The 27274-nt window shown below is 44.0% G+C and overlaps 1 protein-coding gene across 2 annotated transcripts in view; it reads right to left on the reverse strand.

Annotated features, from left to right (window-relative positions):
- CFAP61 (cilia and flagella associated protein 61) overlaps positions 1 to 27274 on the reverse strand; it is a 2048453-nt gene that overhangs the window by 897704 nt on the left and 1123475 nt on the right. For both annotated transcript variants that reach the window (XM_085612416.1, XM_085612415.1), the window contains exon 18: positions 13898 to 14025. In XM_085612416.1, coding sequence (XP_085468542.1) covers positions 13898 to 14025 — 128 coding nt within the window. The remainder of the gene's footprint in view (positions 1 to 13897; positions 14026 to 27274) is intronic.

Here is a 27274-nt window from a genome sequence, read left to right on the forward strand (position 1 = left end):
AAACTATCCGCTTCTAAATGGTCCTTTCATTTGTACATGCCAAAGAAGCCAAGGTAGCACATGTGACCCCCCACACCTACTGTCAAGAAGAAATAAACAGGTTCAGGCTATTTGTTTATTAGTGAGCTACAATGTTAACAAGTAATGGCAAAGCAAACTGATATGATGTTAATATGCAAACACTTGCAAACAAAAGCATCAACAAATGTGCAAAGTCTATCTGTGTCATGTCACACTGTAATCTGCAGCATGACATGGCATGACAAGCTTCAGGAACTTAATACAAGGCACAGAAACAGGCTGGTTGCAAAGGGATAAGGCACAAATGTGTGTGTTTCTGCATGTCTGTGTTTTCATGTATTAGCATATTACAGCCAGCTCTACTGCCTTTGCCAATGCTCATCCGATTTTCATAATAAGACGTCCTAATTGAAAGGATATGCCCAAATGTGGGCCTTATTTGTGCGCACTGCGCCACAGGCTCCAACTACACCTCACTTAGGAGACCCAGCAAGACCAAAAGCAGCCTGGGATTGCTAGGACAGGTCCTCTTGGAGCAATACTTATTTATATTTGCATATGGTTGTTTTACATCATCTGGAATGTGGTTAAAAGTAATTGCCACTGGTTAACATTAAATAACAAGTTACTTACCTTTGGTAATGCTTTTTCTAGTAAATACAGTATCTACCTGAGGATTCCTCACCTTTTGAATATCCCAATGCACCAGCATTTCAAGGAAACGTTTCTTTACAGCTCTCCTACGTCGACGAGGAAGTTACAATGCCATGGCTCCGAATGCAGCTCCGCGTGACGTCATCAAAGCCATAAGAAGTTCTCTTCAGCGTACCGACATCAGTTTCCACTCATTTTTTCATGTCTTAGAGTCGAACACGTGAAACCAACAGCGTCCATGCAAAAGCATCAGGCATAGCTCCAATCAAAGGACTTATTTACACAAAAAGAAATGTATATACATGCATTCGTACATGTAAATAAAATATGAAATCTATAAACAGCTTTGTTTTTAGCATAAGCAGACAAACAATGGGGAGGCGGGTGGGTCAGTGAGGAATCCACAGGTAGATACTGTATCCACAAGAAAAAGCATTACCGAACGTAACTTGTTCTTCTCATGGATACAACTACCTGTGGATTCCTCACCTTTTTAATAGAATCTCCAAGTAGTCCAGCACTCGGATGTGGGTGCCTGTCTGCTTATACCAAAAAATCCTGTAACAATAAATGGGCAAAATGACCATCCCATCTCACCTCACAAAAGTGCTTTGCAAAAGTCTTGAGGGAGGCCCAGTTGCTGCTTTGCAAATGGCAATCACAGGGACACCTCTAACCAAAGCAGAAGTAGAAGACTTAGCTTTAGTAGAATGAGCCCTAATACCTTCAAGTGGTTCCTTGTTAGCCACGGTGAAGCAGATCTTGATGAGCAGGATAATCAATCTAGAAAATGTCCTCTTATGAACTGCTTTTTCGTTCATCTTGCCCACATAGCCAACAAACAGCTGATCATCCAGTCGGCGATCATGAGTTCTGTCCACATAAAAACACAGCTCTCTTAGAGTCCAAACGATGAAGCCTTTTTTCCTTTTTAGATGGATGAGGGGGAGGAAAGAATATTGGAATGGTATTAGACTGGCCCAAGTGGAAGGGAGTAACCACCTTTGGAGGGAAGGCAGCCCTGGATCTCAATACCAACTTGTCTGCATAGAATGTTATGAAGGGGGGTTTCACACTTAATACCTGCAATTCACTAACACGTCTAGTGGACGTTATGGCAGTCAGAAAAATCATTTGGAAAGTCCATAACCTTAAGGGACAACTATGTAGGGGCTCAAACGGAGCACCCATAAGAAAGGTTGACACCAAATTAAGATCCCACTAAGGCATGATAAATGGAGTGGGAGGGAACTTGTTAGCAAGTCCTTTAATAAACCATAACGCTATAGGGGACTTAAAAAGGGAAGGTTGGTCTGGTAAGCAGAGGAATGCTGAAAGGGCAAACAAATACCCCTTAACCATTGCAAGGGCACAACCCTGCTGTGCTAGGGACAGTGCAAAGCGCAAAAAGTCATATTAATGGGCTTTTAAACGGTTAATGACATTTTCTTCACACCACTTTACAAATTTCACTCACCTGCCAGCATCAACCGACTTGGTGGATTATCTTCTGGCCGACAGTATAACATCCAACACATCAGGGGTAAGCAAAAAAGAACTCAGGTTGCCCCAGTCAATCTCCAGGAATGTAGGTGCAGGCTCTAGAGGTGGGGGTGTAGAACCTGTTCCTGTAACTGCGAGAGGAGGACTGCCCTGTGAGGGAGGCGAAGCGGAGGGCACAGAGAGAGGTGAAGGTGGTCTGTATAGCATACCCTTCAAGGCCAATCTGGGGCTAATAATAAGACTTGGGCCTGTTCTTGGTGAATCTTCCTCAGAACCTGAAGAATTAAGGGTAAGGGGAGAAATTTGTGGGAGCCACAGTCCAATTGAAATGCGTCCCCCAGGGCTCCCTGCATTTGATACTGGAGGCTGTACAATGACAGACAGTGCGTGATCTGGTGAGTGGCAAACAGGTCTATCTGAGGGGTCCCCCATAGCCAGAATATGTGTTGCTCCACTTCGAATGGAGACGCCACTCATGATCGGCAGAAAAGTGCTCACTGAGATTGGCACACAAATGTTTAGAACTCCAACCAAGTGATTTGGTGGTCCTGAGACGAGGACCAGAGTTGCAGAGCCTCTGTGCAGAGAGAATACAACCTCACTCCTCCGTTTGTTTATGTACCACATTGCAGTAGTATTATCTGTTAAGACTTGAACTGTCTGACTGGGAAGGGAGGAAGGCCTTGAGACCCAGACGTATCGCCCGCAATCCCAGAAGATTGATATATAACAACCTTTCCTCCAAAGACCTTTGCTCTCCAGATCCCCCAAATGAGCTCCCCACCCCAGAGTGGAGGCATCCATTATCACTGTGCCATCGGTGTCATAGGGTGAAACAGCTTCCCTTGAGATAGATTACCAGCCACACCCCACCACTGAAGATCCACTGCAGTGTCTCTGGAGATCTTGACTGACTCTCTGAGATCCTCGTTGCGCTAAAACCACTGCCTGCGGAGGCACCACTGGAGGGCCCTCATGTGCCAATGTGCATGGGTGACCAACAGAATGCAGGAGGTCATCAAACCTAGCAGGGGTTAGACCTTCAGGACTGGAACCATTGTGAAACACCAGAATCAGAGCCTGAATGTCCAGAATCCTTTGAGGAGGCGGTTAGGCTCGATTCACTGTAGTGTCCAGTACTGCCCCTATGAACAGTGCGCTGAGAGGGCTCTAGTTGAGATTTGGGCATGTTGATCGTAAAACCCAAGTTGTCAACTGCAAATTATGCAACACCAACTTCTGAGATGTGCTGCACCCACCGCCATCACCTTTGTGAAGACTCGTGGCGCCAAAGTAAGACCAAACAGAAGGACTGCAAACTGGTAATGATGAGACCCCACCATAAAACGGAGATACTTCCTGTGCGATTTCAGAATAGATATGTGAAAATGCGCTGCAAATCGATTGCAACCACCCAGTCTTCCTTCTCCAGCACTTGGGCAAGGGTCAGAATTTTGAACATTTCCTGTTTGAGGAACCACTTCAGAATCTTAATGTCGAGGATAGGCCCCAAGTAACCGTCCTTTTTGGGACTTTCTTTGCAGACTGTTCCATTCTCTTGAACTCCCTATCTGTAGGAGTCATTGGAAATTATCCCGGCGTCAGCTTCGAAGAACAGGAAGCTTGCAGCACCAAACTCTCAGGTAAAGGATGAGAAGACAAGAATGGTGGATCCCCAGGAGCAGGTTTATACTTTCGTGCAACAGACCTAGACACCACTGCCAATGTCACAGGTTTCTGTCAAATTTCAAGAATTGGCTAAGTGAGAGCTAATTGAAATACATCAAGGGCTCTGATGAGGATGTTCAAGAACGCAATAACTCTATAAACAAATTACTTTTGAGTTAAGCTGAAGGCAAAGGCAAGTCCAGCATCTCAGCAGCCTTTTTTAAAAATTATATTACAGAGTGATACGTTGTCACTTCAGATGGTGGACACCTTTTGGAGATAGCAACTCCCATTACGGGGAGGTATCCAAGCCTTCAAACTCTGGATCCAAAGAAACAATTTCACGTTCTTCCATATCTGGATTCTGCCCAGAAAAATACTGCTCCTCCTCTATAAGTCTTTGGGCCTCTCTTCAGGACCTATGTTTGAGCACCAGCATCGATGAAGGCAACACGGACTTAGCCACCTGATCATCAGTTGTCAGTGGCACCGAAATGGAGCAGCGTGACGGCAGCACGGACCCAGTCTATGCCAGAGGTTTAGCTGGTGTCAGAGACTCTTTTGAAACTCCTCCACAGGATATGGCATCACTTTCCTCAGCACCAGAGGAGGTTGGAAACCTGGGCCTTCTGCATAAATGGCAGGAATGATGCCTGCTGATAATGTGCCAGAAAACCTCCCAAGGAATAAGAAGGCGGACTCATGGGGCCTGAAGGCACACCAGCTGTAGTTACCGCCCTCTTGAAAATGGTATACATAGCAATCAGAAAATTCAACAGTACGACCCCAGAGTCGGTAACGCAGGATACTCCTGCTCCTGTATAGTAAGCATAGCCTGCGGCGGTTGTACACATGGATCTGGTACTGACTCCGAGTCAAAAGGTCCAGGTAGAGTCTAGTGTCTTGGACTGGACTCAAGAGCGGCGTCAGAACGACATCTGGAGATGGAGTCGGAGAACCTCACCTTGACCTTCAAGGACTCGCAGACACCAACCTCGGGGAATCCCTTGAAGAACAACGCCGGGAACCATGAAACCACTTCTTCTTATGTCTTCTCTTAGACAACTTCAAAGAGTGGGGAGATGGCGACCTCCAACGTCCTCTCTTCTCCTTCTTGTCTTAGCCATAAAATGCTTCGCCTCCCTCTCCTTCAACAACTTGGGGTTTTTCTTCTGGTAAGAAGTACAGGTGTAAACGCTGTAGTCCGAACTTAAATACCAAAGACAGTCGTCATAAGGGTCTGTGATTGACATTTCACCCTCAAATTTCCTGCAAGGCTTAAATCCAGACTTCCTTGGAGGTAACATTCTTCCCCTACAACAACGTTTCTATTTCCTAGAAGAAATGTTGTAAGACTTCCTAGTACTGTGGAGAGCCGAGAAAATAACGTTATGTATCAAAGGCGCAGAAAAATGGGATTCGACGTCAGCATGCTGAGGGCTTCTTATGGCTCCGATGACCTCACGCATTTGCGTGTGGAGCCGTGGCATTGTGACATCTTCATCGACGTGGGAGACCTGTAAAGAAAAGTTTCAATGGAATGCAGGCACATTGGGATATTGAAAAGGTGATGAATCCACAGGTAGATGTATCCATCAGAAACAAGCATTTACCTCATCACCTTTGTTTTTTATTTTTCTCAGTGGTTACAAAGGTGGTGACTGTGGTTGTCCTTGCCTTCATGGAAGTTGTTATTGCAACTGCTGTCCCAGCAATGGCAGCTATGGTCACTACTGTTATTCCAGTTGTGGCTGCTGCTGTTGTGACATCTGTAGTTGTTACTGTGGTCTCCGAAGCGCTGGTAATGTCCTTTATTCCCTGCCACAGTTGCTTTTGTTGTCTGTTCCTGCTTTAGCGGAAAATAAAGTCTTTGCTATAGTAACAACTGTTGTCCCTGCTGTTTTTCACCTTATGGGGAAATATATGGTTGCTGCTCTGGTCTCTATCAAGGTAACACCTGTAGTCATTGGTGCAGTCACTTCTGTGCTGGCAGCTGTTCTGATCCAAACTTTGCTAACACAGCCTCAAGCCACATCTAAGAAGCATTTCTTACAATCTATTCCCTGCAGCTAACACAGAAGCAGGACCAAGAAATCTGAGGCATCTCCTGGGAAGAGAGATGAATGCCATGCTTGCAGAGGAATTACCATGGATGGATCCAAAAAAGGCCAAAAGACACAAAAAAGATACACCCTGAGTGTGAGTGAGAAATATTGCAGGTGCATCCATTTGTTATCATTTGGACTGCAAATGTATTCAAATGCTCTTAATATTAGCTAGAAAATTATCCAATGGGTTACATTGCTACCTTCCATGAGGTCACTAAGAGGGTGGTATCGAGACCTGTCTCCTCCTCTTGCTGATGTTTGTGATTTTTCAAACATCGCAGCTGTAAAGCTGCAGCAAGAAATTCGTTGGGGTGGTTAACATCCTCTTGAAGACCACTGTGGATGGGTTTCGCATAGTGTTCTGTCAAGCCAAAACGAGAGAAGCCAGAAAAAGAAATCCAAGCATATTGATTAGGCCCTTTTACAAATTAAATTGTATACTTGTAATCCTACTTCAGTTTACTGAGTCCTGTGTCTCTTATAATGACCAGCAAAAGGCATTCCAGAATGTTCCTTTGCTCAATGATGTGTGCTTGGGTTTTATGATTGACTGTGACATCGTCTACTGGATGATCCATTGTTTATTATCAGGTTTATTCTTGCGGGTATACTTTCTGTTGGTATAATAATTTTTGGGAGAGGAGCTAAAGTTGGTTGTTAGTCAAGTGTATTGTACAGTACTAAATCCTAACTGAAATTGGCTCTATTGAAAAAACTGCAATAAGATATTAGCCCACCAAGACAAAACCAAACACAGTGGAAACAAAGTCAAATGTCTAATTAAACAGGGGCTACAAGAGAGAAGACTGCTAGTAACCATGGCATAAAAAAAGCATCATCTGGCCGAAACGGTTCCGCTTTCAACAGAGTGTATGCTGTTCCTTATAGGTGAGAAAAGAGAGACTATGTGGTCGGTCAACAACTGGGTATTTGGAAGGGGGTCCCTTTTCTCAGGAAAAGAAACCCTCACACAACCAAATGGGTGTCATGCTTTATCATAGGGCATGCTCCTTGTCGGGCCGGCACTGCAATGCCCGACGGGAACCCTAAGGGGGATCTTTATTGTTGATCTTTTGTTCCAATGCTGTATGTGAAGTGTGGGTGTAGGGCTGCTCGTGTAGATTGGTGTGGTTCACTATGTGCGTGTAGAAGTGCGAGTTCAATTGGACTAAGTAGTCCTCAAATTAATGTTTTATAGGTGATTGTTAGACCCGATACTCTTCAGGTAGTGTTTCCCGAAACTTTTTACTTTTTCCTCCTGGGTTTTGCTGATTCTCTTGTAGTGGCCTTAGGGCTTTGGACACTTGCCCACTGTAAATACAGTGTGAAAGTGAGCATGCCCTTCCTACACACATTAGAAAGTGGTGCTTAACTGATGTTTTTGAACATGTCATAAGCTGGCCATTGCAGGAGGGTCTGCGCATTGGTACCAATGATGTGCTTAAACATGTATCCAGCCTGCAATTGCAGGTCTGTGTGTACGCAATTGCGCTTCTGCTCAGGCTGGCCTTTCTAAATCACTAGCTATCCAGAGATGACCTTTCACTACCACTAGAGCACCCCTAGGGTACGTCATAAGGGGTAAAGCGAGTGGTAGATTAAAGACCGGGCAGGGACATGGGTGTCCCTTGCCCAAGTAGTGAGGAATACCCATGTGTGTTTTCACTGCCTATGAGGTGTTCTCTTCCCATAGGCTAACATGGGGAAATGGCTGAAATTACTTGAGGCTGCAATAATAGATTGCAGTGGAGCAGCCTCATCATGTTTCACATGATTGGATTCACAATGACAAACTCTTTACAGTGGTAAAGGTGCTTTTGTCATTAATATCTTACAAATTCCACTCCTAGAAAGTGGGCCTTTCTCTGCTGTAAAACTCTTTTTGTGCCTTTAGCTTGACTCCAGTCCACACAGGAGGCTGGGGGAGCACATCTGAGCATTCCCCAGCGACAGCTATAAAACACAGGGCATGCAACTGGAACAACAGACCCCTGCCATTTGAGGGTCCGGCTGGATGGAGGAAGAGGTTTTGACACTTGGTTTCTGGCAGACAGATCATGGCCCCACTAAAAATTAATTTTCTGCATTCCGTGGCCTCATGGCAGACAGGACTAAAATGTAAGGGAGACATCTGTGGTTCAATGGGAGACCCTTTGAATCACCCCTACATCAAAGGTACACTGCAGTATAACTACTAGTGCCATACTTCAGCAGCGCAGAGATACACTTGTGGGGATGTGGGACTAGAGAACCTGGAACTGTGTGTTGCACACTGCAAGAGCAATCTGTTGTGCACAAAGAGGGTTATTGCCATTGAAAGGGGTCGTGCGCCCTTCCAGAATAGTAGCTGGCCTAGGCTGACTACCTGCTGCTGTGTGGCACCCTGAAGTGTGCTCTCGCAGGCTTGCTGGCTTGCCCCCTGTTCTTTCGGAGGACTTAGTAACATCAAAGAGCTCCTACGAGGGACCCACACTGTCTACTTGTGACACTTGGACAGTGGTGTCCTCTTAGGTGCCAACATCGTCTGCTGGATCCCAACTGGTAGGGCGGCACCGGATTGCATTGTGCGGAGCCCCAGTAGTCCTGCCCGCATCTAAGGCAGGTGACCCCCTGCATTGTAGGGACCTCAACACTTATAAGTGTCTTGTTGGTAGTGAGTGGATTCACCGGTGGCGGGATCCAGCATGGCCTGCTTCGCTACATGCGACACGCAGGCTGCATTGCTCATTGTGTGTGGTGTCCAAAAAATAGGTTGCGACCCTTGTAGGTGGGGGGGTGTAACCGCAGTAGTTCCTCATTCTATCTCGTGTGGCATTGCTAAACCAGCATCTGCGTGTGTGACCGGAATTGTATGGTGGGACCAGTATGAATGCTCACCAGGCATTGTGCCTTATTTTCAGGGAGATACGGGCTTTGTGACTCATTGCTGTGTGTGGCCCAGATTGTCTGGTGCGACCCATATCAATGCACACCAGATGTTGTGCCTCATTTCCAGGGAGGCACGGAATTTGCAACTTTTCGTTGTGTGTGACCGGAACGGTCTGGGGTGTCCCTTAACAATACACCAGATGTTGTGCCAAGACTGCCATGGTCCGACTCTGATCAACGTGTACCTGACATTGTGCTTCCTGCTTCCGAGAGGCCCCCCCTGCTTAATTACCCATTCATCGATTGATCTCTTTTTGGCTCTCAGTGTGGCGGACCAACTGCCCTCTCCTCACCTGGCCCCAACGACATTGTGTAGCCCGATAGTATTGCCTGGCTTGGGCTGCTGTGATTGACTGGGCTAAAGGAACGCTTCCAAGAGCAATTGGAAGTGGGTCAAGAGACTGCGTGACCCCCTTGTGCTTTGCAGAACTGGGCTGGTGCTAGAAGGCCCTTGTGGAACCCTTTTGAGTGACCGACTATTGCCCTCAGCCTGCTTCTGCTCCGCATCCTGTGGGTGAACTTATCGAGTGGCTGTTAAACCCCCATTTGAAAACTGCCTCCTAATTAGTCCTGCTACCTACCCCACGTACTTCCAAGGAATCTGACTAAATGTGACTTTGGCCACGTGCAACCTAGTATCCGGGGGGAAGGCTGGTTATCTTCAATCTGTGGGCATATGATAGTCGGGTGAGCTGGAGGGCGGAGTGAGGCTTGGGCCACGGGGTCTGCAGTGTACTATCAATTGACTTGCTGGGTATCAGTTGCACCGCATTATGGTGCTGTGTGAATTCCATACGGACCTGCCTTTAATCTGTGCATGATAGCGCAGAGGGACAACATTAGTGTTCTCTAAAAAAGAGGCCAACACAATTAGGGTAGCAATACTGCCTCAAGTGGGAGCAGAGTTAACGCTGATTTAGTGAGAGTGTCGTAGTGAAAAATTCACAGGCGACCTACCCAATCTCGGCTACCTCGAAATAGGGTCAGCCTCTTTTTTTAAGATAACACTATTTGAAGGTATCTACCTGTACCAAATCTAGGTTATTTGTGATTGGATAATCTTTGTAATGATATGATTCCAGATTCCAACCACTGTGTAGATTAGGGATAACTGGCCCTGATGAATTGCCAACTGATCATTATAGACTTACCAATGGCAAGAAACATGTTGACACTCTGAGCTATCATAGATCATTGCCTCTTTTAATAGCATAGCCATCTCGTTTTTACTTGGACAATTAGACTGACCTATTAAAAATGTATTTTGAGGACTACTTAATCTCTTTGAAAATGCACTCTGCACACACATATACTCTACAAGACCAATCTACACGAGCGACCCTACACCCACACTTCACATACGGCATTGGAACAGAAGATCTCCAATGAAGAGCCCCCTTGAAGGTACCCGTAGGGCATCACAGTGCTGGCGCAATAAGGAGCGTGCCCTATGATACTGAGAAGCGGACTCCCTGTCCGATTCCCCAGTTGTTGACTGACCACATATTCTCTCTTTTCTCACCTATAAGTAACTGCATACCCTCTGTTGAAAGCCGTGCCCTCTATAGGAGCATGCATTCTGGACCTAAAAGCACTTCAGGCCCCCTCTTTTGTGAAATAAAGAACTTTTCAGCTCCAAAACTAAAACAGCCAGTTGACTGCTTTTTACGGTACGAAGTAATACCATACAAACTAAACAACCTTCTAACTATTGCACAGAACCCTAAATTCATTGAATACATTTAAGCAGAACATACCATCATATCCGCAAAAGGTACATAATAATCATCCGACCAGCAATGCTCTAGCTCCTGGAGGAGACTCTTTCGCTTCTCAGCCTCCATAAGGAAAAGACAGAAAGCAGTCAAACCACATTAAAAACAGATATCATGAACTACCCTATAGGAAAGTAGCCAATATTGTCTTACTTTTCAAATATATCATTGTGGGATCTCAATTGCCCACCTTCTTAATGATATGTATCTAATTTCCTTAATCAATAAAGCCCAGTGGCCAAAAGAGTTCAATAAAATTGGATTGAATATAAAAGATAGAAATTGTTGCATGTATATGCTAATTTTCATTATACATAATTTTAAAATAAGAACTATCTTAAGTGATATGGATCTCATACACAGATGGACCCATGAAAATGTTTATTAAAGTCAAGGTAGATCTGATGAGTGAGAATGCATAGGATATAATTCACAAGATAATGTAGATTTGTAACTTACAGTAAAAAAAAGTCTAAAATTCTGCATCAATATGAAAAGGGAACAAAAAGTAAGATCATTTTTCAAAGTCATAGAAGCAAATACATGCAAGCGATGAAGCATGACCCCAAATACTTCAAGAATTCACATATGTTACATCATACCACTGGGATCGTTCTGCACTCTTCTGTGAAGGAGGCATTAATCCATTTTAGATTTGAACAGTGTCTCTAAACAAGATGAAATGTTCATTAAGAGCTGGTGGAGGTTATCCGAGTCAAGGTGAATTGTATTGAAAGTCAGGATGAGAGTAGGGTGAGGATGCCGACTATTAAACAGGCAGAGAGTGAGTAACCTGGTAAATCAAGGCAGTAACCTGGTATGTAACCACAGATATTTATATAGTATTTTACTTTCTCACAAACATATTTTTATTGATCTGTTAACTAGTACATGGACAATCATTCGGGTATGGTGGCTCAGTAGACTGATGTATTCTCATCAGAAATCTATGTCTGATCTCCTGGTTTCAGGTGTGAAGTCACAGGTCTAAATTCCAGTAGGTTTCAAACCTGAGACCACACCCAGTGTTTCAGCCATCTGAGGTCGATAATCCTAAATCCACTAAATTGGGTAACAATAAACATCAGTACCAAGATACCCACGGACTGGGTTTGAGCCAAACAGATACATGTTCTGTTGTTAATGTTGGACATTAAATCTTTTGGCATACCAATTGTGATTAGGGCTCCTGGTTTTATGGTATTTATTTATTTAACATTTCTGTCTATTTTCATCCATATTTATTTTTGGCCCATTTTATCTGTATTTATCCATATTTATTTTGCGTTTTGCGCATAAATGTAGTTGTAAAACTTTATATTTCCATATTTATGTAAATGATAGGCGCACACTCATACTTTGACATCTGAGTTGTTTTAGCTATTTAAGTTGCCAAATATAACATAACAGTACATCCACTGACAAATATTAGCATTATACCACAAATCTATGTTGACACATGTAGTTATTTGAAGAAATGTCATCCTGTTTCTTAATTTCCCATGCTGTCCATCTGTTGGGCTATAATTTATGAAAACCAGCACGAAGAGTCACTTAAAAGAAGCACATTTTCTGTATTTATCCACTTTTAAAAATAAATGCAGACAGAAAAAACATTGTTTACTGTCTGTATTTATCTGCAAAAATCCGCAAAAACTGAAAACAGGGAGCCTTAATTATGATTAGTATTTTCCCAGTAGTGTAAATAGTGGTACAGGTTATCAGTCACTGCAATAGTACTGTGGCACAATTCATGTCTGCAAAGCCAATCAGTAAGTGTGGCTAATGGCTGCACAATTTTCTTATGCCTACATATACACTTCTGAAGGCAATTGAAAATATGGCTATTTCCTGAGATAACTGCACCACGGACATCCTGCCAACAGAACCCAGAAAACAGTTGCACCTGCAAGCACGATCCTCAGCTTACAACACATAAATTACAAATAACTCAACCAAACAACTGCTTTCGATATGCAAGTAATGTGAGAAGGGCTAACCTATGGTTCGCTGTTGCATTATATAGTTATGTGCTTGCATATATAACAGTTATGGCCCACAATACTACTAAACCCATAATATACAGCTGTAAGCAATACATTCTAACTTATTCCTGTTAAAAGCACATAAGACATATCTGCTATGAGGGCTGTCCATCACCAGCATTTTACAGCTCAAAAAACAGAAATCACCAAATGAACAGGCATGGAATAACTATAGAGATCTGTCATACACTGCTGGACACTTTGAGGGACTTTAATATAGTCCATCACTGCAGGTCACAAATATCTATACAATCTGACTGCTTCTTTACATCTCACAAAGACACTCAGATGTGGGACGACAATGAAACTACCCATCTCAACAGATGCCTCCCGTTCTCTCTCCCTGCATGATGCCAGCTCAGGACCACAACTATACACAAAATCTCAGATTCGACAACCCAGTGCATGCAGTAACCGGCTCAGCAGAGTTTATTATATGGAATACCATAAAGGGACGTGCAGAGCTGTACAAAGCTTCCAGTATACTAAAAACCATAAAAATGTGCATCTGTCTCTCACACTTCATCATCCAACACACTGCTACATGCTGCGTCCCAAAAAACAATAACCACACCTCGGGGTTATCAGGCACGACATGGAAACACTTCCCACTTAAGATCAAAGCAAATACAACATCCTTCCAACTACATACCCTACATGGCATAGCATGCCACCCATATAGGCAAGCGCTTCAGCGCCCCACAAAAGGGTTGTAAGCGCTATATAAATACTGAAATACAATACAATATATGGGTTGCCGCTGAAGAAAACTATTGCACTTGACGGAGTTGGAGCTATTGCAGATCTTCGTCATTTAGAAATACCTATAAAACCTATGGTGTTTCAGTTATTGTTTTGGCTAGTATATTTGGGAGCAGGTACTGTAAATGCTCCTTTGTATTTGTCTTCAGAAGGGGGCAGGAACGATACAGCTGGGGTGTGTCAAGTTCACGTACACAACTTCCCACTGGGCGAAAGAGTAACTGAAAAAATATTTACCATAGATGAGCAGGGAAAAGATTCACTTGATTAAAACTTGATTAGTATCTGTGAAATTAGTTAGTTATTCCCTTCTTGTATTTCGTTGTATGGAATGATATATGGTAGAGAACTGTGGTAAGCAGCCACAGAAAGACTTTTCATTATATAAATATAAAGACAAGAATTAAAGGAAAGAATCGATGAAAAAACATACCAAAAGACTAGTGTTTCCAGAAAGGAGATTCCAACATCTGATGCGCCAACCACCACAATTCTGGCATTAATAGTTACTTTAGGTTCCAGTGTGAGTTTCCGATTTATGTGGTACAAGGCATAGGCCATCTAAGGGAGAGAAAAAAACAAATACATATTTTTTTTTTGCTATCTTTATTAGATCGGTATAGATCATAAAAGAAAGGTACACACAGATAACCATATTTATAAAACACTATATAAGAGTGACAATACCAAAAAAAATACATTTTTAATAAATCTCCTATGCTAAAAGCACTCAAGACCAGTGCAATAAAAACAAACATATGTATAAAAATTAATGACACTAAAATGCAAGCTCATCATTTAATACCAATAGGAAAAGCACAAACATGTAAAAATGCATTATACATTCTAATAGATCATTCATTATCTAGCCTGAACAGCTCATTTAAAAAAGACACTGACATGAAATCAGACTTCAGGCAAGCTTAAAAACTATAAATATAACAAAGCTACTATGGATTCATATAATCCTATTTTATTTTAGCAGCGGCTTTAGAAAATGCTTTCGTCCTCAACTATATAAACAACAAAAAAACATAAAATGCAATAATATTTGCTCGGACTGATTATTGCAGGGGCAATACATGGTGGCGTTCCCATCTGTATCCAACACCTTTTTAGGTCTCGCCTGGCAAAAGCAGCGCATGCGCTGCTCTCGCTATGGCGAGGACCTTATGGAATCGATTCTGCCGAGGGCTTTTGTGCACGCGTCTGCATGGACAAACATGGCTGCTGTTGCCATTTGTCCATAGCAAACAGCATGCACGTGTCTGTCGGACTGTGGACAGTTCAACGCCATCTTGTGCCAATAGCTTCCCGTTGTCCATGGCAATCTGACGCTGGTGGACGCTGGTGGTACGCGCCTTGAAGTGGCTTCAGAGCCTCTGCCGTTGCTCTCGCACTTCCCAGCCCCCCGGAACTCTGGTCCAGATAGTGCCTCCGCTCTTCAAATGGAAGCATCTGCCTCTCTGCCCCCGTCCTTACTCCAACTCAAGACAGATACTTTCTAAAACACCCTTCCTCCCCCCCTTGCTGCCACTTCCTGCCCCCATAACGCCAGGCCTTGTTGTCTGTCTGTACACACAGTCTGCTTTCTGCCCCCCACCCCGATGCCCTCAGGATGTGCGCACGGTCAGACCTCATGTGCATGCACAGCGCATGCTGAAAGTGTAGTCTTACTGTCAGATAGTTGCTGTGTGTGGCCACGAGTCAAGAAGATGTCAAATAGGGCCTGGTCACCGAGGTCAAGTCCTCCAAAATCAGGGACATTTCCTGCTCCTGAACACTCTAGTCATATGAACACTCGCGAGAGCTAGAACGAGATTTCCGCTTCAATTCTGTAAATGTGATGCAACTCCAGTCGCTTGAACTTTTCTACATTTGTAATTTGTAAATGTGTAACTCTCACCATAAGTAACCGTGGTAGCTCCACGTATTGTCTCCTACCATGTTACTCTACATTTCTCATATAACGGGCTTTTGCTCTATTGTAAAGCGCTCTGACACCTCTGGGTAAAGGGCATCGCTATATAATAACATAAATACATTTCTAAATGATGCTGCCTGTGCCCCCCTTCCCCCACTGTTGCCCCTCCTACCCGGGCCATAAGTACCAAGCCCCACTCTTAGCTAAGACCAGGGCCACTAGACTCAATTGGCAGGGGAGACCACAGTATGCGGCAGGGATGACTGAAGTATGGGGCAAGAAAAAAGGTAAATTACATTACTTAATGCAGCACATATGATGGTATTTCCTCGTTATTTTTTCATTTGTACACAGGTAAACACTTTTGGGCCGATATCTCACCTCATTAGTACAAGTTTAACTCCTGAAGACAGCAGCAAGCATCAGAAAGGGGCCAGTCTCGGCACAGGGCCTGGCACTGCACTGTAATGCGCGTGGCTGCATTTTAGTAACTTTTGATCCGTTTGAACGAGGACATTTTTTAATTAAAATCTGCAGAGTATGTAGCAGAGGGTGGGTTATGTGGCAAATCCCTAATTATATGAAAAACACTGCAGTCACAAACTCGCATAATTCCAGTGGGCCGGGCTAAGCCCCACTGGCGGGACTTAGACACATGGCCAAGGCTGCAGGGGCCGCCTCTAACCGGAGCTTACTGCACAGTCACGTTAGTGGTATTTCTATAGCGCTTTCAATTATTCCCACGCTGCTGTAGCGCTTTGTCCATCTGGAAACCACTCCTGAGGAACTAGAACAGCCGTTGTTTGGTAGTGTCTGTCGCTTGTGTGTGGTTAGAACAGAAAAGAGGCTTTTAGTCTTCAGCCTTGTTTATGTCATTTACAGTGAAAGTAAAATGTGTCTGTTCTAGGAGAGTGATTATGTATCTGTTGCGTATGTGTGAGTATGAAGGAAAACCTTCCATGGCAACCAAGCTTCTTATCAGAAGCTTCGTCATGTTACTTTACTGTTCCCACCCCCTCCTGTCGGCCGTGTTCTCCATCCCCTGCCCCCTTCCCATTGTCGTGTTCCCGTTCCCTTCAATGCTTGTTGAAATAGAGGGACCAGTATATGGTACCTACTCTAAAACGAAAAAGAAGTGAGCGTTCCCATTGTCAGTTTTGATAATACTTGAAGGCTCCATAAACAAAGAGGACAAACCCAGCGTGACAAAAGTATCAAGGATGTAACGCAGCCATAGGATTAAAAAGGCCCTGACCTGATTAAGACATTCACAAATAATATCCCTACAGAATGTGGCAGCCGGATTAGTCCAAATACTATCCACAACAGGAGAGGGCCCAAATTGACCCAGTCTAATATAAACCCCTGCCTTAACTCAGAATGAATACTAAAACTTGATGTAGATGGCGGTAAATACAGTAGTCTACGGAGAAAACGATTTTCCTAGGTCTGGAGCACACAGCTTTTGGTGATACCCCATAATCCTGCTCCACAGGTGGCAGCACTAACACTCTGGGCATACCAGGTCTAAAGAATTTATATACTGTCCAGCAGTTCTACAGAGTTCTAGAGTGGAATTATTAATCTGTGAATGCCAGGATCCTGTGGAGCTAAAATTCAAACCTAAATAACAAAAGTTAACAACGTTTTTCAGTGCTTGGCCCTTAATTATAATCCTATTAAGCCTTTTTTTACCTGGACCACAGGACATAATACGTGACTTTGTGTAATTAGTTGCTAGATCTAGTTCCTGCAAAATGATCCACCAGCCCTCTCAGTGCATTTGGAGTGAGGGCTATAAGGACTGAGTCATTGACATATAATAGGGCAGGCACCAAAGTGCCTGCCACTCTAGGGATATCAACTTCGTCTGAAACTAGTTGGTCGGTTAGCTTATTAATATAAAGAATAAACAGCAGGGGCACCAATATACACTCCTGTGCACTCCCCTCTTTAATTGCAATGCAGGTCATAGTTCGCCAGAAACATTAATTCGCACTCTAGCAGATAGATCAGCATGCATGTCAATAAAGAAAATTCACTACAGGGTGATCCACTCCTAAGTCCAACAACATTAGCCACAATTTAGTCCAGGTCACAGAACAAAATGCAGTGGAAAGGTACATAAAAGCAAGCTAGAAGGGAAAACGTCTTGCGTGAATGTACTTGCTTACAATCAGATTTAGATTTAAACACTGCTCACTAGTTCCTAAACTAGGCCTGAATCCAAATTGGAAAGGTGAAAGAATGCATTATCACCTGCCCACTTAAATAAATGGTCGCGTAACACTCTACCGATAATTTTAACGGTGCTATTGATAAATGATATAGGACAATAACACTTAGGGGACATACGAACGCCCTTTTTAAAAAATGTGCGCGATTGTCGATAACGCCCAGGAATGAGGGATATCAGAAGCTAGACACTGATTAAAAACATTAACAATCAAGGGCTCCAAAGGTCGGGAAGGCATTTCAAAAGGTCAATGAGAACACCATCTAGTCCTGGAGCCTTCCCACCACCTGGTGCCTTCCCAATAAATATTCTCTGAGATGTTTTAACAAGGCAAATTCCAATATTACATGTATCATCATGGAAGTAAGTTCAAGGCATTATACCAGCCCAGATAACAGTATCCTGATCTTAAAATGAAGCTAACACCTTTGATAATTTCATAATAGTAATTTTGGCAGATCAATCAATCAATCAAACATTTGTAAAGCGCGCTAGTCACCCATGAGGGTCTCAAGGCGCTGGGAGTGGGGGGGGGGGGGGGGGGGAGAGAAGCAGCTACTGATCGAACAGCCAGGTCTTGAGAAGTTTCCTGAAGGTCAGCAGGTCCTGGGTTTGCCGTGGGTGGGGAGGGTGTTCCATGTCTTGGTGGCGAGGTGGGAGAATGATCTGCCGCCGGTGGTCGTTCGCGGATATGTGGGACGGTGGCGAGGGCGAGGTCCGTGGAGCGAAGCTGGCGGTTTGGGGTGTAGAAGGTGAGTCGTTCGTTGAGGTATGCTGGTCCGGCATTGTGGAGTGCTTTGTGAGCGTGGGTGAGGAGCTTGAAGGTGATCCTCTTGTTGACCGGGAGCCAATGCAGGTCTCTCAGGTGGGCGGTGATGTGGCTGTGGCTAGGGATTCTGAGGATGAGGCGTGCGGAGGTGTTTTGTATGCGTTGAAGTATTTTCTGGAGTTTGCCGTGGTTCCCGCGTAGAGGGCGTTGCCGTAGTCCAGCCTGCTGCTGACGAGGGCTTGGGTGACTGTCCTTCTGGTTTCGGTGGGGATCCATCTGTAGATCTTGCGGAGCATGCGGAGGGAGTTGAAGCAGGAGGAGGAGACCGCGTTGACTTGCTGGGTCATAGAGAGCGTTCAGTCCAGGATGAACCCCAGGTTGCGCGTGTGGTTGTTGGGTGGTGGGGCAGTTCCCAGCGTGGCCGGCCACCAGGAGTCGTCCCATGCGCAGGGGGTGGAGCCGAGGATGAGGACCTCCGTCTTGTCAGAGTTCAGTTTCAGGCGGCTGGTCTTCATCCACTTTGCGACGGCCTTCATTCCCTCGTGGAGGTTGGATTTGGCGGTGGCCGGGTCCTTGGAGAGGGAGATGATCAGCTGGGGGTTGGCGGCGTACAAGATGATGTTGAGGTGGTGCGCTTGGACGATGTTGGCTAGAAGTGCCATGTAGATGTTGAAAAGGGTTGGGCTGAGGGATGATCCTTGAGGTACGCCGCAGGTGATCATGGTGGCTTCGGATCGGAATGGGGGGAGGCAGACGGTGTCGAAGGTGGCCGAGAGGTCCAGGAGGATGAGGGCCGCGGTTTTGCCATTATCCAGCAGGGCCCTTATGTCGTCGGTGGCGGCAATGAGGGTGGTTTCGGTGCTGTGATTGCTTCAGAAGCCGGATTGGGAGGAGTCCAGGATGTTGTTCTCCTCAAGGATGTGGGTCAGTTGTCTGTTGGCAGTCTTCTCAATGACTTTCGCCGGGAACAGGAGCAGGGAGATGGGTCGAATGTTCTTGAGGTCCTTTGGGTTTGCCTTGGGTTTCTTGAGTAGGGCGTTGACCTCTGCGTGTTTCCAGCTCTTGGGAAAGTAGCGGTCTCGAAGGAGCTGTTGAGGATCTTCCGGAATTGGAGTGCGATGATGAAGCTTGCTTTGTTGAAGATGTGGTGGGGGTAGAGGTCTGAAGGTCAGCCGGAGTGGATGGAGTTCATGATTTTGATGGTGTGTTCGTCGTTGATGTTGTTCTAGGAGAGCAGGAGGTCGGTGTGTTTGGTGGGCGTTGAGTCGGGGGTGACGGCATCTGTCATTGGTGTCTGGGTGTTGAAGCTGTCGTGAATGTCTGCAATCTTGCGGTGGAAGAAGGTGGCCAGGGAGTCGCAGAGTTCTTGCGATGGCGGGATGTCATTGGAGCTGGAGCTGGAGGTGGCAAATTCTTTCACGATGTTGAAGAGCTCTTTGCTGTTGTGTGCGTTGTTGTCGATGCGCTCCTTGAAGGAGGTCCTTTTGGCGGATCGGATGAGTTGGTGGTGCTTGCGTCTGGCGTTCTTGAGGGCTGCGTGGTTGTCTGGTGTCTGGTCGTGGCGCCACTGCTTCTCGAGTCTTCGGCAGGTTTGTTGGAAGTCTGGAGGTCGACTTTGAACCAGATGGCTCTCGTGTTAGTGTGCCTGTTTGAGGGTTTCCTGATTGGTGCGAGGGTGTCGGCGCAGTTGTCGATCCATTGTCTGAAGTTGTGGGCCGCGTTGGTGTCTGAGGGCTGGGATGGAGGGCCTCAGGCGAGGGTAGTGATAAGCTGGTCTTCGGTGACTTTGTTCCAGCTTCTGTGTGGGATTTGTTGCGGTTGGTTGTGCGCGGTGTGTTTCTCGAAGGAGAAGTGGATGCAGTGGTGGTCGGTCCAGTGGAGTTCGGTGGTGTGGCTGAAGGTGACGTGGTTGCTGGCGGAGAAGATGGGGTCGAGGGTGTGTCCGGCAGAGTGGGTGGGTGTCATGTCGAGCTGTTTCAGTCAGAGGTTGGCGAGGTTGTCGATCAAGGTTGTGGAGTTGCTGTCGTTTGCATTCTCGAGATGGAACTTCAGGTCTCCGAGGAGAATGTAGTCTGTGGAGGCGAGGGAGTGCGTGCTGATGAGGTCGGTGATGGAGTCGCTGAACTGCGTTTGGGATCCCGGGGGTCTGTAGAAGAGGGTTCCTCTGAGGGTGGTGTTGTTATTGATGTGGATCTGGAAGTGTAGGTGTTCGGCCATGCTGAGGGAGTCTTCGGTGTTGGTCGAAATTCTGATGGTGTTCCTGTGGACGATGGGGATTCCTCCTCCTGGTTTGTTGTTTCGGTCCCTGCAGGTAATCTTGTAGCCGTCCGGGATGGCTATGGCTATGTCAGGTGCCGAGGAGGCGTTCATCCAGGTCTCGGTCAGGAAGGCCACGTCCAGGGAGGATGAATCGAGCAGGTCCCAGAGTTCAACGGCGTGCTTGTGGATTGAGCGGGTGTGGAGTATTATGCATCTGAGATTGTTGCGACCTGTTTTGGTGGGAAGGGCGGGACATGCAGGTGTGCGCTGGCTGGTGTAGCTACAGCTAAGGCAGGTGAAGGGTCCGTGGGTGTGCTTCGGGGTGGCCTGGAAGCAGGTGGAGGTTCGGCCGGTGTTGAGTGCGTGGAGGGTGTTGTGGCAGCGTTGGGTGTTGTGGTGATCACGGGTGCCAGGGGGTCTGGTGCTGGGCGCGGTCCAGGCGCGGACGGGCGCATACAGCCTTGTCTTAGGCATGCCTTTGGCACGCCAGCCGCGCAACCGCACTGCGGTCGCCATATGAAGGGGAGGGGGTGGGAGCAGAGATAGGGGGCGGGAGTGGGCAGGATCGAGGGCGGGGCCACAGGCACAGCAGCGGCGGGAAAACAAGGCACAACAACATTAAAATGCAAAATACAAATGAAAAACAGTGAAGAACAATGAGGAATACAAATGAAAAACGATGAGGAAAACAACAGGAGCACAATCCAAGGCACACGAGGGGCAACAAGAGGGACGGGGGAGCACCTGAAACGGATGAACTGCAGGGGGTCGACCAGCGGTGCAGGGACGGGCTGCTCGCTCGAACCATGGTACAGAGCTGGAGGCTGGAGACCGGCTGAACGGCGGGGCTGCAGGGGTGAGTGCTGGCCTTGAGCTAGGCAGATGCTGCCTTTGGAAACTGAGGACCCATGTTCATATCCTGGTCTCGGCGCTAGACCTAACAATTGTGTGATTCTGCTCAAATCACTTACCTTACCTTTGCCTAAATGAGTTTAAAATGTATTTAGGTAATCCTCTCTTACTGTACACAAACTATGATTGCCTCCCAACCCCTCGTCTAATATACAGGGCTCCGTTGGTTTGCAGGTAAGTTCACTTCACGTTACATAAATACACATACTTACATAAGAGAAGCCATATTTCAAATGTTAGCACTCCGTGGCAAAAGGATAGTAACCATCAATTATCAGTATTAGCAGCTAGTCAAGTTGATCACTTATAAAACGAATGTGATATAATTGAACAGACCAATCTCGCTGTGCAATAAAGGCTACTCAGAAATGTTGAAAAGTGCCAAATGTTTAAGAGACAACTGCGTCAGGGGATCATCGATGTTTTATGGTTGTAGAACAGAGTGTATACAGGTCTTTGCTGACCAGTGAATACGAAAATATGACATAGCAGATTCATGAATCCTACATCAAACATTCTATGAGCCAAATTACAATTTGTTATATGTTTCAATGTATGTTTAAGGTTTGTACTAGCTTCACTGCAATAACAAAAAGAGGGTACACAATTCAGTGCAAATTGCAGATATTTAAATGGTATAAAAACAAACATATACACAGCACTAAATGAATCTCTGAACAGATTTCATACTTCATGATACATAAGATATGTGTACGAAATACACAAATGTATTTTAGTATCCATACGACCACGTATTTCAGCTACAATTGCTTCAAGGGTATACTGCAAGATCATCTGTTCTATTTCAGAAAATCTTCCTATTATCATTCGATTATTTCTTGAAGATTTGTTTTGGGGGAAGAAATTTAGAGTCTACATATGTCCTCTTTCTCACTGCCAAAAATACTAAGCACCTTACCCATCTCCTGAATAGATTGATGGCAAGACCTCGTATACTTCATTGCACTTTGGCCTTTCACAAGTAAAAGAGCATGTCCAGCATACAGTAGATGAGGAGGGTACAGCAGTGCTTTACTGGTGGATATAGGATCAAATGAATAGCCCCAGGTTCACCAGCAATACACTTCCAAAAGTCCTCTAAACAGACATTGCTAAATCACCTGGATGAAGGCATCAATGATATACCGACTTATGAGACTTTTTGTGTTTTTATCAAGATAGAGGAAATGTGGGGCAGCAAACAACCTCATTAGGGTTTTGTGCATTATCGTATACCTCACATTCGGAGATACTTCCTCGGTGAATCTGCAGGCTTTGGCACACTGTTTCCCCGCTGTTTCACACTCAAAACCCTACTTCCATTTATTCTTTGGTCAGAAAGGACTTTCTGTATCACTTCTGCTGTTAGGCTACACAAGTCAGTGACAAGCTGAAGGCATTGCCCAGCCACGAAGAAATATTCCAGTAGGCTTGTCATGGAGGGCCTCTTAAGGAAACACATTGACCTACCTGCTATGAAGGATTCAATATGCATACATCTAACAGACTTTCAAGGATGAAATCTCAAGGATTTCTAAATTTTAGCATATATGATGCATGTTTAATTCAAAGCCAACCTCCACTGTCATTTATAAAACTGATCCGTGCGTAGCATTTCTGGTGCAAATGTAGTGTCCCATTTACCATATTACTTTTTTATATGGGTGAAATGTACCCCCCAACATACGTTATAAGGATATTTCAAGTCACCAAGGAGTTCCATGACCATACATCCTTCAGAAAACTCAATGAGAAAATAGGTGAATGCATACAACCCCCAGTAAAAGTGAAAGTTAGTGTTCTAAGTGTTGCTGTACACCAACAGAATAAATGTGTTTAGACTGTCACACTATCTACTTGGGACGTGAATGTTTTATAATCCTAAAGCTGTTGGAGAGCCTAAAAAGTTTATTTGGACCACAAAATGATAACATGCGTTTTTACTCAATTTACAGTTAAGTTTCAATCATTCATACTTCTGCTGCATACTCAGAGTGGTGCATATACCAGAAGAATTCCACTGTAAAACACATATCTGAAGGTATTTTCTAAAATTGCGACTCTTTACATTTATATCAATAAATTTGCCATGTTTGCTTGATAGCACTGAATTTTTAGAGTTCATGTTTGATTGAGACATTCTTTAATGTGCTGTTTGTTGAACTTATAAGAATGATAAGGCAAATGAAAATAATGGTATATGTGCATATTGGTTTGAATAATATTGGTAATCAGAATTATTGTACCTGTATAATAATTTCTTATTGTAACACTGTGTGCCACTAGTAATTGGGGAGAATGAGGCCCGACAAAACATCCCGCAGCAATTGTGTATCCTTCCTACACTGCGTTATGGACTTCCTTTCCTTTTGCCAACAGCACACAATATAAACATGTTCTCTAAAATCCAGCGTACAATCTAGTGGTAGTTATTCATTGAGATATTGTGAAGTAGAAAGAAACCTTTCAATGAAAAACAAGTGGATCTGCATACGTAAAACACTCGGGGGAGGGACGCAAAGTATATGATGTCTTGCCATCATTATAATCAGGTGAATGAGTAAGGAGCTTAGTATTTATTACAGTGAGAAAGAGGAAATATGTAGACTCTAAATTCCTCCCCCCCAAAACAAATCTTCAAGGAATCTTAGGATGATAATAGGATGATTTTCTGGAATAGCACAGATGATCTCGCAGTATTGCCTGATCCAAATGATGGTCAAGATCCAGTGTGCGCTTGAAGCAATTGTAGCTGAAATACGTTGTCGTACTGATAGTAAAATCAATTTGGGTATTTCGTATACATATCTAATGTATCATGAAGCGTGAAATCTGTTTAGAGAATAACTTAGTGCTGGGTATATGTCTCTTTTATACCATTTAAATATCTGCAATTTGCACTGAATTGTGTGCCCTCTCTTTGTTTTTGCAGTGAAGCTAGTAAAAACCTTAAACATACATTGAAACATATAACAAATTGTAAGTTGGCTCATAGAATGTTTGGTGTAAGATTCATAAATCTGCATTGCCATATTTTTGTATGCACTGGTCAGCAAAGTTCTGTATACACTCTGTTCTACAACCATAAAACATCAATGATCAGCTGACGTAGCTATGGCAGTTTTAAACTTTTCTGCGTCGCATTTATTGCACAGCGAGATTTGCCTGTTCAGTTATATCCAACTCACAAGGCACCTGGAGTTCCAGAGATTGGGCAGCTCTGGATAAAGGCTGAAGTAGTTCTTATTATTATTAAAATCAGGGGACCTTCAAGTACATTATCATTCTGCTTCGGGAAGTGCAGGCACTTGCTGATGTTTTAAGCTGCTCTGCTAGATACTTTATAGAGTTTAGATGGTCTGTCTTGTATATAATACAAGTCAATCTAAAGGAGCATTTAATTTCAAGTGGAAACTAGAGGTTATCTGTGAACATTTGGCTGATATAATCCTTTCAGATGGTACCAGCAACTGGTTATGCAGTAGCTTGAAATATTGCCATTTAGCGTGTTGACAATGAGTTGGGAAGTCTCACTAGGAAAGCATTCCTATAGTTAGGCTTTTCTGTTTTCAGTTTCTCTTTTTGGTAAATTCTGGTGGGGTTTTTTTCAGTGTTTTCAATTCTTTAAAAAAACAGTGGTTATCAGTGGCTACACATTTTTGCACCATTAAAAACAGAAACAGAGTTTTTCCAGTGTTTATGGAACATTTTGCTTTTATTACTTGCTTTTATTACTTGATTTCAGTATGTAGAGAGGGTATGTACAGTATATATGAGGTCCAAATAAATTTTTACAAATCAAACTTATTGTAGTACAACATACAATGCTTCTTCAGTGAGTCTTTGGTCATGTTCGCTCGCACTTTCCTTCCCATGTAAACTTTTATCTGTGAAAAGACACTCTCAACATTGGCACTTGAGACAGGCAACACCAAAACACCCAGTACACAATTTGCTAAATCTGGCCGCTAACATAGCTTTCCATGCCAATACTGGTGCACCTGAAGATTGCGATTCTCCTGGACAGGTTCTGCAACACATGTGTTGAACTGGGTGCATTTACCACCAGAGTTCTTGAAGTGGTCAAAAATGAAGCAGTACTTTTCGAAGTCCGCAGAAAATTCCCCTTTATGGGCGCAATCTAGAACTTGTGCAGGGTACCGCAGTGAGGCTTCATTGACTTCAGATGCCATGGTTGGGGAAGGGACATGTCTATGCATCATTGCAAGACATTTCTCATGCATTGTAAAATACAATTTCCTGAATTGCTCCTCAACATTTCTTTGCTTACCTAATGGCAAATACTCTAACATGGAACTTGTGGCAATGCTAAAGTCACTAAAAGGGTCGCTCAGCCTGCTCTCAAGGAGATGTTTCACATCTACACCAATTATGTTGAACTCTTGGTAGACAAGGGTATTTTCAAATCTAGTGTTTTGACTATATCCACTACAGCAGTCATGTTTTCATGTAAAAATCTAAGAATGCAATAGAGTGTACTTTTTTTTCACATCACTATCAATATGCGACAAAGATCCTCACATTTCTTGCCTTTGGCATCATCACTAAGCAAAAATTCTGTAAATGGTTGCCACCTGAATAATACAAGATTCATAGGCGCAGGAATGAGAACCACTTTTCTAAATGACCCTGTTGTAATGACCCTTTTTTTGATGCTGCACAAAGCACAAAATTAGAAATATTTACGTTTTAGTTCCTGTGGATAACGAAGCAGTGCACTAGAATGGACTACAAGGTCAATAGCATTCCTCATTAACTCTGAAGATTGTAAAGATGCTTTCAGCATACCATTTAGCAAGTGGTAAGGATTTCTTACAGGGAAGCACTTCAGCTCAGGTATCTATTTTGACAGGTCATCACACACAACTTTTTCATATACGTAACAATCACTGCAAATTCAAACAACATCATTCCAATATTTTTTTGACTTGCTGAGAACTTTTTGCAGCAGCATTCAAAGTGACACTGCATTCTATGTTTTCCAATAGTCTGGTTTCATATTTTCACCACTATCCCAGATGCTTGGTGACCGCACTCTTTTCACATATACATGTCACTACACCTTGCATTGAATGCTTAAAGCCTGGGGTGTTTGGCAATTCACCTACTATCAATACTGACTCACTAGAAAAGGGGGCTGATGTATCAAAGGGTTTCACCCATTCTCTGTCAGTGGGTAAATGTGATGCTACATATTGTGAAAGATTCTTATGAAACCAGCCATTTTACTTATCAGTGAAAACATTAAACATAGCCAAAATATCAAATATGATTTTGATATTTCCCGATTCTCTACAGTTCATACAATAAATAAGACCTAAACATGCTTCTAAACCCTGCATTTTAGGCCAAAGACCACAAAACAGAAAAAAGCAAAAGGAACAAGAAACAATATTTTGGAGACATCCCTAAACAACAAAACTCAAGCAGAATAATGTTAGCCCAGTCTTTCTTCCTGCTACCTTGTATAACAATGTTTTACAATATATTGGCCCCATCAGGAAGAAATTAAAAATGACTTTCACTCTCCTTTTCCTTTCTTTGAATAGCATTTAGTTTGGGGTTGCGCAGATGTTTTTCAGTGTTTACATGTTTACACTGGTGAGGGTTATTTAGCTTTTGGTGGGGTTTTATCAGTTATTATAGGGTTAAACCTAAAATAGGAAAGTCTACCTATAATCTATCTTGT

Source organism: Triturus cristatus, chromosome 6 (assembly GCF_964204655.1).
Source record: "Triturus cristatus chromosome 6, aTriCri1.1, whole genome shotgun sequence".
Classification (NCBI taxonomy): domain Eukaryota; kingdom Metazoa; phylum Chordata; class Amphibia; order Caudata; family Salamandridae; genus Triturus; species Triturus cristatus.